The sequence below is a fragment of the Protomyctophum parallelum genome (assembly GCF_964188405.1).
Source record: "Protomyctophum parallelum genome assembly, chromosome: 16".
Classification (NCBI taxonomy): Eukaryota; Metazoa; Chordata; class Actinopteri; order Myctophiformes; family Myctophidae; genus Protomyctophum; species Protomyctophum parallelum.
Window position 1 is genome coordinate 26,505,848 of NC_139711.1, and position 12,910 is coordinate 26,518,757.

General features: G+C 44.9%; 1 protein-coding gene across 3 annotated transcripts in view; it reads left to right on the forward strand.

The window, feature by feature from the left end:
* pcgf3 (polycomb group ring finger 3) overlaps window positions 1–12,542 on the forward strand; it is a 64,522-nt gene extending 51,980 nt beyond the window's left edge. For all 3 annotated transcript variants that reach the window (XM_083785979.1, XM_083785980.1, XM_083785978.1), the window contains 4 exons: window positions 1,285–1,373; window positions 7,073–7,210; window positions 11,679–11,759; window positions 11,946–12,542. In XM_083785979.1, the coding sequence (XP_083642105.1) occupies window positions 1,285–1,373; window positions 7,073–7,210; window positions 11,679–11,759; window positions 11,946–11,993 (356 nt within the window). In that variant the 3' untranslated portion in view covers window positions 11,994–12,542. The remainder of the gene's footprint in view (window positions 1–1,284; window positions 1,374–7,072; window positions 7,211–11,678; window positions 11,760–11,945) is intronic.
* The last annotated feature ends 368 nt before the right edge of the window (window positions 12,543–12,910 follow it).

Genomic DNA, 12,910 nt, shown 5'->3' on the forward strand with positions numbered 1-12,910 from the left:
CAGACGGACAGTCGCACACACACACGGACGTTTGCCAACATGCCACCGTTTGTGTGTGGATGGGTGAATGTATGTACATTGTAAAGCGTGTTAAAGGCGTGCGTCATATATGCACCATTTACCAAATGTTTAGAATATGACCATCTCTGAGTCATCTACTGCCAAAATGCATGTTATGCTACACATGCACATTGGATGTGAAACTAAATAAACCCTTAGATAGCATTTCTGTTGGATTATATAGCATTTGATACAGACTTATAGCATGTTATGTAGACAGCACTGTAATTGTATTGTATGTAGTCATAGCACGCCATAGTACACATATATAGCATAGTAGTAAAGATGTATAGTTTATATGTATAGTGTATGTATAGTTTCACTATATAAATATTCCACTGTTACTTTCTTAGCTTACGCATGTTTCATGATAAATGCTTTTTATGTGATGTATTCCCATGCTTTGTTCTTGCTTAAATGTAAGTCGCTCTGGATTAAGAGCGTCTGCTAAATGCCTAAATTGTAAATTGTAAATTGTAAATTGTAAATATAGATTTATCGACATTTGTTTCTTTTGAAGCAAGGTAGTGAATGATTCATGAATGATAATGAAAAAAGAATGATAATGAAAAGCATCACGGACAGTGTGACACATTGTGAGCTTGTCGATCTGCTATTTAAAAATGTTCTTGATTTTTGTTAATGGGGGTCTGTGGGCCAAATACATAACAATTTGGGGGTACTTTACGTGCTAATAAATATTTGAAAACCACTGATATAAAAAAATTGCCTGAGAGTGAGACACCCAATTAACTCATAAATGGGTTTCCTATGAGAGCCAGATGGCATGCTTGAGCAGGTGACAGCCTTTTGCATACTAAAGGGAATCAATATGGCCATTTTCTCAGGCACCCTGCAGTGAGTATTGTTTTGTGCCTCGGTGATTGGCGAGCCGCCGCAGCGTGGCAGTCAATCGAGCTCACGCCACTAAACTTAAGTTAATGAGTGTTAGAGTGGAGTCATGTGGATGGCACTCGTTGTATCGACAGTGGTAATTGCACACAGTCGCAAGGCCATTGCTAATTATGCCAGAAATTGAACAATAAATTGAGGCATTTCGATGTTAATCCAACAAAGCCCAATATTCACGTGATTGGTAACTAAATATTGTGCACATGTATTGGTGTGGATTACAGCCTTCGGGATCCAAGATGTGGATGAATGAATGAATAATGCCAACCTTTCTATGGTACTAAATGCAACCTTCTCCTCTTTCCAAAACAGGTGATGCAAAATCAGAAGATCCGGCCAGTAAAGACACGGGGGAAGAGAAACCTGAAGATGACAACGACTATCACCGTAGTGACGAACAGGTACGACTCCCATCTACTGTCAAAGCAGGAAGTCATCTCTGCTAGTTGCGCAGCATATCGATTATTCACGCTAACAGATGTAGCCCAGGCCCTGCTCTAGTGATTCAGCTAGGGCGCCCGAGCCAAAGACCTTCGGGATCGCCACAGGGACTAAATCCATATGGCTTAGGCTACCATTAACTGGTTCAGTCAAACCGACGTGCCCACACGTCATAAGCAATCCAATCGACGGGTTGCAATGACGCGTGTACACACATCCTCCTAGCGCATCTTCAATGATATCAAACGAGAGACTCCAAGGCCACCATACGCTTTGCGGTCCGTTCACTTCCTAGTTTACCGCTGCAGAAAGAATGCCTCGTCTCTCCTAACCTAGGGCGCTCTCCGTGGTTTTATCTGATGGATATACTAAGCTCTTCATTTCGGACTTCTCAACTGCCTCTCGTTCAAAAATATGAACGCGAGGGATCATCAGCGACTTTTATCGGATTCTTAGCGAGGTAAGCAAGCAAAGAAATATCTCCGTTTCCCCCCCCCCCCCCCCATTTACAAATTTGTAATAGTTAATGAGTCTCTTGAATAAAATTTATCAGCTTACTCCTGTGTGCCGTGGCTGTATGATTGCCGCACGCGTGCGCGCACACACACACTCCCTGGCTGTCACCACGGCAGCCATATATAGCTAACACGTTTTAAAATGCAGATGGGCTTTTCTTGATTTCATTAGTATTCTGGCACATTCTCGCACTGCAAAATGATATTCATAATGCAGGTCGAGTGGGCTTACAGTATCAACAACACGCACACAGTCACAATCACAAACACTGAATCGGAAACCGGAACGGTGTGCCATTACAGGACTTCGATGTCTCACGACAAGACGCCAGCAAAAAAAAGACAAGACGCCAACTAAAATAATTGACACACAACATGCCAGTCAGCGCCCTACACTGCAGGAGGGCGAAGGGTGTGCCGTTTTGACATTCAACCGTGATGCTCTGGAGGGAGGCTGCAGTGAGGCAGTATGGCTGGAGGGAGGCTGCAGTGAGGCAGAATGGCTGCAGTGAGGCAGAATGGCTGCAGTGAGGCAGTATGGCTGCAGTGAGGCAGAATGGCTGCAGTGAGGCAGTATGGCTGCAGTGAGGCAGTATGGCTGCAGTGAGGCAGAATGGCTGCAGTGAGGCAGTATGGCTGCAGTGAGGCAGTATGGCTGCAGTGAGGCAGAATGGCTGCAGTGAGGCAGAATGGCTGCAGTGAGGCAGTATGGCTGCAGTGAGGCAGTATGGCTGCAGTGAGGCAGAATGGCTGCAGTGAGGCAGTATGGCTGCAGTGAGGCAGTATGGCTGCAGTGAGGCAGTATGGCTGCAGTGAGGCAGTGAGGCAGTATGGCTGCAGTGAGGCAGTATGGCTGGAGGGAGGCAGTATGGCTGCAGTGAGGCAGTGAGGCAGTATGGCTGGAGGGAGGCAGTATGGCTGCAGTGAGGCAGTGAGGCAGTATGGCTGCAGTGAGGCAGTGAGGCAGTATAGCTGCAGTGAGGCAGTGAGGCAGTATGGCTGCAGTGAGGCAGTATGGCTGGAGGGAGGCAGTATGGCTGCAGTGAGGCAGTATGGCTGCAGTGAGGCAGTATGGCTGGAGGGAGGCAGTATGGCTGCAGTGAGGCAGTATGGCTGCAGTGAGGCAGTATGGCTGCAGTGAGGCAGTGAGGCAGAATGGCTGCAGTGAGGCAGAATGGCTGCAGTGAGGCAGTGAGGCAGTATGGCTGCAGTGAGGCAGTATGGCTGCAGTGAGGCAGTGAGGCAGAATGGCTGCAGTGAGGCAGTGAGGCAGAATGGCTGCAGTGAGGCAGTGAGGCAGTATGGCTGCAGTGAGGCAGTGAGGCAGTATGGCTGCAGTGAGGCAGAATGGCTGCAGTGAGGCAGTGAGGCAGAATGGCTGCAGTGAGGCAGTGAGGCAGTATGGCTGCAGTGAGGCAGTGAGGCAGTATGGCTGCAGTGAGGCAGTGAGGCAGTATGGCTGCAGTGAGGCAGTGAGGCAGTATAGCTGCAGTGAGGCAGTGAGGCAGTATGGCTGCAGTGAGGCAGTATGGCTGGAGGGAGGCAGTATGGCTGCAGTGAGGCAGTATGGCTGCAGTGAGGCAGTATGGCTGCAGTGAGGCAGTGAGGCAGAATGGCTGCAGTGAGGCAGAATGGCTGCAGTGAGGCAGTATGGCTGCAGTGAGGCAGTGAGGCAGAATGGCTGCAGTGAGGCAGAATGGCTGCAGTGAGGCAGTGAGGCAGAATGGCTGCAGTGAGGCAGTGAGGCAGAATGGCTGCAGTGAGGCAGTGAGGCAGTATGGCTGCAGTGAGGCAGTGAGGCAGTATGGCTGCAGTGAGGCAGAATGGCTGCAGTGAGGCAGTGAGGCAGTATGGCTGCAGTGAGGCAGTATGGCTGCAGTGAGGCAGTATGGCTGCAGTGAGGCAGTATGGCTGCAGTGAGGCAGAATGGCTGCAGTGAGGCAGAATGGCTGCAGTGAGGCAGAATGGCTGCAGTGAGGCAGTGAGGCAGAATGGCTGCAGTGAGGCAGTATGGCTGCAGTGAGGCAGTATGGCTGCAGTGAGGCAGTATGGCTGCAGTGAGGCAGTATGGCTGCAGTGAGGCAGTATGGCTGCAGTGAGGCAGTACGGCTGCAGAGGCATTGCAGGGGGTGAAGTTTGAGCCCATTTTGACATTCAGCCATGGTGCTGATTGAACGCACCCAGAATGGCTAACGACTTCAGAGTCGCTGTGTGAGCAGAATACAGGAAGGATCTAAAACAAATGTCACGGGGTGGGGGGGTAATAGCATGGAGGCACAATGAGCCAAGGGATAATAGTGAGAGAGATTGGGAAGAATTGGGGAGTGAACCCATCACTGATGACATCTAGGCCTACTCACCACCAGCTCATGGCTGGTAAAGTACGCCTGGATGTCATCTGTAGCCGGTCTCCAGATTGAGAGAACGATCACATGACGGAAAATAAATGTGTGTAGAGTATGGTTTGAGAGGGTGACCCCAGGGGGGGTCCCCACATGATTTAGAGGCGGTCCCAACCCAGATGCTAGTGAAGTGACAAGGCCTTTTAACACAATCAAATAGAAGCTCGGGTGCCGGGCAGATATGGCAGCTTTTACTCTGAAAACCGGGGGCTTCAGTTCCGTACAAAAAACGGGAGGCATAATGTTGCTTGCTTACCTTACTATGATTACGATCGAGTCTCTCTAGAAGCGTGAACGTTTTTAACTTATATCATTGCTTCTAGGGGGACTGGGGGGGTCCCTGGAAGAACATATTTGGGGGTCGGGGGTCCCTGGAAGAACATATTTGGGGGTCGGGGGTCCCTGGAAGAACATATTTGGGGGTCGGTGGCCTCATATATATACAGATCATTTTTGGGGTCCTTGACACGAAATCGTTTGAGAACCACCGATATAGGGTTTTTCAGTCTGGTGGCCAAATTGACATGGCTCCTTGACATGAAATAGTTTGAGAAGCACTGACATAGAAACATAGGGTTTTTCAGAACTGTCCGGATTTTGAAGACATTTTGTAGAATCAGGTCTTAAAGGGCTAAACTAAAGGCGGTGGGAGTCTGCTTAGGCTTTGCTTTAGGAAGACAGGTCTTTATTGATCAAATAAATACATGGGACATTTTGTTATAGTTATTAATATAAATAAGGAATAGTAAGAATCATTTGAAATGACTTTGCCTACTGTTAGCGTTTAATAGCCCGATAGTGAAAGGATTGTGTGGACTTAGTGTAGCGGTTTGTTCTCCCAAGAAGCATATACTATTTCTAACACTGACCTGAAGCCGTTACAGTGAATTTACTCGACATAACATGGTCAGGTTTTTCTTTTTTTTTTTTAAGATATTTTTTTGCGGCTTACGCCTTTTATTGATTTTTGAAGGGACAGACAGTAGGCTGACAGGAAACGGGAGAGAGATGGGGGGATGACATGCAGTAAAGGCCGTGTCGGGCTCGGGAGTCGAACCCGCGGCACACTGCGACTGGATTACCAGTCAGGTGCCCAGACCGTTACGCCACGGCCTGGGCCACATGGTCAGGTTTGACTAGATAATTCTCTTTGCTTTCTTGGCTGGGGCACAAGTATCTTGCTGGGCTTGTTAGAGGAGACTTTTGACAACGGAGGATTTGAGTTTACAACTGCTCCTAGACACATAGGGCTCTATTTTGGTCACTAGTGGAAGGGGAGACCATTCATGTGGTGCAGTTGGTGTTTGTATGATAGCAGAATAAAACAATTGTTTCTGCTTTATCCCCCCACCACGAACACACACGCGCGCGCGCACACGCACGTTCTAACCTCCTTCGTCTCCAAATGTCCCTCCAAAACACAGTGATGAGACACTGCACCTTGGTGACCATCTCTCCAGGGGGTCAGGCTGTAAGAAGAGGCCTGACAGCCATAATGCATTGTGGCTCCTGCAACTATGGCCTGCCAAGATCATATACTCCTGGGGATATAAACAACCTTGTGGAGCACTGCGAGCCATGACACTCTTGAAAAGAGAGACAGGCTGCATTCTTCTCAGCATACAAATGCAGCCATGGGCTCAGCGAGAGATGCATTGCATGTTACGACGAGCACAGCAGAATGCGTTTTGTTGTTTTGTGTTCTTGGAGGGAGATTGGCTTTTGGCAGGGCAAATGGCAGTCCTTTGGGAATGAATAGGGGGCAGAACATTGGGCTGTTCTTGTGGTGCAACAGGAGTTCTGGAACGCTTAAAGATATTTGGATAAATATATCTGTTCATTCGCACTAAAGAAGCATTTTCTGCACTGCTGGTGCCTGGTGCATATGTAGATTAATATAATTATTAGGAGTAATGTTGAAGAGGAATTTATTTGGAAATGCTGCTTTGATTGCATCCCAGGAGGCTTTGACAATAGCTGCTATACTGTATTCCCATCGATTGCCATGGGGTTGATGGCGCCACCATGCATTCAACATTAGAGCCTCCTATCCTTGACTTTGACACTTAGAATAGAAATAGCACATTGTAAGTGGTTAACCCATTTACACCCGAGGACATATCTGCGTGTCACCTCATACCTTTTAGCGACTTTAACCAAGCCTGGGTTCCAGCCTGATTTGCTGCGTTCCGCGGATCTGAAAATGTCACATCGCAAGTCAGTCTGGAGAGTCTCCTATTCTCCACAGGTAGGTGGGACATATGCAGGTTGAAAAAGGAAAAAAACACCAGTTGACATCATCGCACCGTGCTTCTGCTGCAGAGAAACAGTGGAAAATGGCAGCCATAGAGAACAACATTGACGTTGCTATTGAAAAGGCTTTAACAATAACAAAGACGGTAACAGGAATAACTTTTCTAAACGAGTTTTATTCATCAGTTAGCCCCACTGGTTCTTGAGGAAATGGGTCGCGTCAGGGCTATATTTTTGGTCGTATCTCCCCTCGTAGATCTTATGGAAGACCATAGGAAAGAAGCAGCCAAGCTTGGAATTGCTGCTTGGAGTCGTCAGTCTGTCGAGTCTCAAACTAGAGTCTGGTGCCTGGCGCCTATTGTTTACAACTCTCCGGGCATGGGATGGGCAGAGTGGCAAGTGGAAAAATAGCATATCTACGAGCTTGTAGATCTGCCATTTGTGAAAATGTGGTGGTGTGTGTGTGTGTGTGTGTTTTCCTCCCAACAGGTCAGTATCTGTTTGGAGTGCAACAGCAGTAAACTCCGGGGTCTGAAGCGCAAGTGGATCCGCTGCTCGGCGCAGGCTACCGTCCTCCACCTCAAGAAGTTCATCGCCAAAAAGCTCAACCTGACATCGTTTAACGAGGTATCGATCAAAGCCATCGCTGTAGCTGTGCAGTTGAGCCTTTGTCTTCTTGTTAGTTTGTGCTCCTATGAAGTCCTTGTCATTTTGTAGAGCATAACATTTTCTTCATGCTGTCACGCCTTTGTCGAGCATTTCACATCCGTTGAGGGTGGCGGCCATGGGTAATCATTTGATGGATACATTTTTAGGACTGCGTGACTAATTATTAACTGTTCCATTTTATCTCACTCTCTCATTTTTTGCCATCTGCCATGAAGACGAGTGGGTGGTCTTCATCATCATCATTGTTGTCTGCTTCCAATAAACGCTGCATTCTGTTACCGACAGTGAGGCTTTGCAACACGCTGCTTTGTCAAAGAATGTGTCGCCATATTTTCTCCCTGCTGCCATTTGTAGAAAACGGAAGCTGCGCGTTCATGGGGCGCACCGAATACAGATTAAGTCAAAAGCTAGAAAGAGAGACAAAGAAAAGGAATGCAATCTTCTGGCAATGATTGCTGTGTGAAAGTACAACCTATTTCCACGGATAGGGTCCTTTCCGGGTTAGATATGTGGATCGACGAATTTCAGAATGACTTCATTTGACAAGTTCAAGCATTTTTCTTGGTAGCATTGGTGCAGGAATGTGGCAACACTACATGACATGTGACATGAGAATGAGCACTGCATCTCGATACATAACAGGAAATGACACGTGTCGTGGATCAGTGCTAGTTATTACAATAGAGACTAGACTAGGGCCCTATTTTCGTCAGTGTTAATTATCCCTAAACTTCTTTGCCTTTTTTTTTTTTTTTTTTTTCTTTACTATTTTTAAAAACATTTTTGTTTCAAATGGCCGATCTACAAGCTCACAACGTGTTGATGTTGAACGGTTTGTTGAACAATTTTGATGTTTTTTAAAATGGTAAAAAATAAAATAAAGGTACACAAAGTTTAGGGATAAGGGGTTTAGTACTGATGAAAATAGGGCCTGTGGTCTTATTTCAGGATGATGGTCTCCAGCAGGGGCAACTTTGACGATGGAGAGGGCCACTAAATTTCCACTCTCACTCCAGAGTAGGCATGCCACGGTTTACCGAATTTCGGTAATACCGCGACAGGAACAGTCACGGTGTTGATACCGTGAGATTTCCGAGCTTACGGTATTTGAATACAGCGTCGGTGGGCTGCGCATGCTGCGCATATGGAAAGCAACTCCACTCGCAGAATAAGGCAAAACATTTATTTTCACGACACAGCTGCAGTAGATTGAAAAGTTGCTTCCTACCTTTGAGTTAGTGTTGCTGAAAGACACCCAGATCCAATTGTATATTCCGTATTTCCATATGTACTAACTAAGTGTGGAGTGGACTGTCAACACAGAGGCGCACAGTGACAGTTGTGAGCATGCGCAGATTGCACCACCTCTGCTCCAGCGTACAGGGTACAAAACGGCCAATCGGCCATTAGGGGGAGCCATAGTACAGTGAAATACAGTGGGGAATAGCTATTGATTCATTGATTGAATACTTTATTGGCAGAAATGTAATCAGTATAGGCCAGGGTACAGTCAAACACATGTCCAAAGGGATCACTGATACAAGTCCTTGCTGTTTCCATTCGGTCCTGGGTAATCAATTCATGATCATGACAAGTCACACATCATTATGATATATATTATATATGATGATATATATATATATATATATATATTATATATATGTAGGCCTGCATGTTGGGGAACAAAGAAGGGCTTATAAGGAGGTGGAGGTAGTCACTAGACATAGGTGGGGGGGGGGGCAATCTTTTTTTTTTTTAAATATAAATACCGAGGTATAGGTTATCAATACCGGCACCGTACCGTACTGTACAATCTCATACCGTGGCATGCCTACTCCAGAGGGCCACATTGCATATTATTGTCGTAGCAAAAATAGCCGATCTACAAGCTCAAAACGCGTCCCACTGCGACACGTTTTGAGCTTGTAGATCAGCTATTTGAATTTAATCAGTAGGTCACCAAGGCTGTGCAGGTAGAACACATGACATGCCCCTACAATTTATAATAATTAAAATATATTAAAAGAAAATATTTGTAAACTAAAATTACAAAACTCCTCATCTTTTTTTTAGGTGACTTGATTGATATGCATTGCATACAATGCATTGTTCAAGATGTTACTAGTTTTTTGGGGTTTTTTTTAATGTATTTTCAGCAATGGGATAATTATTTCTTGTTGAGCTGGTAATTTTTTAAAGTAGATCTCAAGTCAAAAAGGTGTGGGCACCCCTGATCTACAGGCTATTTTCTTACATTGCTGATCATAAAACCCTTGACTACTCCGTGCTGTCTATACCGAGAGGCTTGATGCTGTGACCACAACTCACCAGCAGGTGCTGCTGTGGATGTTTTCCCCTCTGTCCGTCTGCCTTGTCTCTTTCAGTCCCGTCCATCGTTTAACCCATTCTGACCTGAGATCAGATTCTAAAAATGTCTATTACATCCTGACAGTTTCATTATTAACCCATTCTGACCTGAGATCAGATTCTAAAAGTGTCTTCGATTTTTCAAAAATAGCAGACCTACAAGCTCGTATCGCGCCACTCGGTGGCGCGATATGAGCTTGTAGATCTGCTATTTTTCAATAGCTAAAGCATGACATGATGCCAACACCAAAATGGGTGCCCGGTTGGAATGAGGCCCGGTTGGAATTAGACCTGAGGCCGATTCTAAACAAAATGGCTTTTAAATCCTAAAAGTTTTCTTAAAAACCTGTTTCTATGTCAGTGGTGCTCAACCTTTTTCATGTCAAAGACCCCCAGAATTATCTGTATTCGGCTACGGACCCCCTTCTGAAAATATGTTGTTCCAGGAACCCCCCCCCCCCCAGAAGCAAAGATTTGTCTTAAAAACGTTCGCTCTGAAAGAATATATATTCAAAGATTTGAGCCACATTTTCACGATTTTTCTAAAATAGCAGATGTACAAGCTCATAGCGTGGCACTCGGTGCCGCGCTATGAGCTTGTAGATCTGCTATTTTTCAATAGCTAAAGTATAACATAATGCTTAAAACACCAAAAGGGGTTCCTTCCCCTCCTGAACGGATTAATCCTTGCGAAAGCCAGTGTTGCTCAACAGCCAGGTGACCTGTTGCCAGACATTGAGCTCTTTCACGCTCATTGTAAATCCAGGATAACAAACGACTGTGGCATTTGGAAATGTTTATGCTCTCGTAGACGGAGCTCAATTTTTGAGGGCCGCTAGCCCCTCCTATATACAGCTTTTGTCCCCACACGTCTCAATATTTGCCTTTGACAATGAAAGGGGAAATTAGGTCAAATGTCCGCTAAATCTTGTCCCCACACGTCTCAACATTTGCCATTGACAAGGAAAGGGGAAATTAGGTCAAATGTCTGCCAAATATGACGTACATTAAACATTAAAACATGAAACGCCATTGACAATGAAGGGAACATTTTCGTCATATGTAGATGAGCAAATCGCTAACCAATTACATGAATTCGGTTGTCATCTTACATGATCATTGTAAAAAGAGGGACTTTTTTTGAGGGGAATCAAACATTGTTATATTATGTTGTCATTATTACATCATATCATATACAGTATATCATATCATATATCAATTGCAATACATACAAATATTTATATTTAGGGAGATGACAAGAGCGCCCCTCATTTGACACGGGTGTGATTTTTAAAAGTACATTGTCTCCTCCCGATTCAATAAAAGAATATTTATTGACATGTGAACGAGTATCGTAGGTGTCTATACCCGACACCTGAGTCAACATTTCTTAGGGAGACAACCACCACCTCCTCTACTCTACCATACATTCTGGTAAAAATAGCCTTTTCATTCATTAAAATAAGTTCCGGATTGTAGCCACACTGGCATATTGCATCATTTGCTTTGTGTATACTGGGTTTCAACTTTATTCTTTGAGACACACATTCAGGTATTTGGGGTCATGGCCAAATCCACACTGCATACACAGACACAGTGTTGCTTTTGTGAGACGGATCATGTAGAAATATGTTTCAGTCCTGTCAGTATTGTAGTGCAGGGACCTGCACAGCAACCACTATATTATGAAGAATGAAGACACCATGTCTGGAATATATATTTTTTTTTTTCAAGCTCCGGAACCACGAAAATGAACCAAATCCATGCACAAGAACCATCTTTGCTTGCACCACCATAACACTCATGACATCGATTCCCTTCCACCGATTTGTACATAGCTGAGTGTCACGTTCTGTAACTGAAGGAATGGGGACTGCTTAGTGAAGTTTGTGTCCCAATGTGAAATAATTTGAGAACCACTATTTAACGTAGTTATATTCATCAAACCTCACAGAGGAACAGGAGGGTTTATTTTTATTCTTTCATACAGCTGGAACGCCCCCCCCCCCTTCAAATAAGCTGCTTTAAAATCATCATCCCAACCGTCTTCTCTTCACAGCTGGACATTTTATGCAACGAGGAAATCCTAGGAAAGGACCACACATTGAAATTTGTCGTCGTGACGAGATGGAGATTTAAGGTAACTCGCTGTGGGACACAGGTTTTGGAAGTGCGGGCCACGAGGGGGCACCGGGTGGGCCAATTGGAAAGGAGAGGGAACAAGAAAAATAAATTCATACAAAATATGTGTGGAAAGAGTGTTCCTTCAGAACTTGCTCACGTTGGCTCTGGCATTGAGTTCCTGTTTGCTGTCATCTTGTTTCAGAAATCTCCCCTCCTGCTCCACTACAGACCGAAGATGGATCTGCTGTAGTATGAAGGGACCGGCGGTGGTTGGTTTAGTTGGCCCTGTTGCTCTGTGGACCGTGCAAGACACTCTTTTTTTTTTCTAATTTATGCAGAGACGATCAACCCAACCAACCAGCCAACACCAAGCAAACACTCACTGCAAAAGTCCACACAAGCCAGCAATGAGAGACACGCACACGCGAGCACACACACACACACACACACACACACACACACACACACACACACACACACACACACACACACAGAAACAACAAACAAAACAGCAACCTCCAGCACAGATGATACTGCAACACACTGGTGGGTTTTTGGAACTAAAACATTTAGTTTTTTTGTCCGCGACATGATCCTAGATATGTGAAAAAAAGAACACAAAATGGAGAGAAAGCATATATTTATACTTTTGTACAGAAGAGACCCTTGGAATCAAGACACTACTGGTGCTCTGTTTACACGCGAACAAGATGTCGGGGGAGGGGGGTTATGTGACCATCTTTCTTTTTCCATTTATTATTTTTAGAGTTTGACAGACCCCAACCTCCTGACGAAATGAGGAAGGTTTTTATTTTTTTTAACATTTGTTTTTTTGTTTTTTTTGGGGGGGGGGGGGGGGGGGGGGGGCATTTCAGATTGAACTCAACTCATTTTGGAAGCACAGAAAATATATATGTTCTAAAACAAGATATTGTTTTTTTAAGCTGTTTTATCAAAACTGTGCTGTTTTTTATGATTTGTTTTGTTCCCCCTTTGCTATTACTGGGTTTCCTGATGATTGTTGATTGTGAATAGGCTAAAAAAAAAAGTGTAGTAATTTATGTTCTATATTATCAATATTGTACATAAAAAATGTCATTACGAGAGATTGAAGAAAGTAAGAAAGAGAGAGAGACTTTAGACTGTTAAAACAAATGATGGATCCCA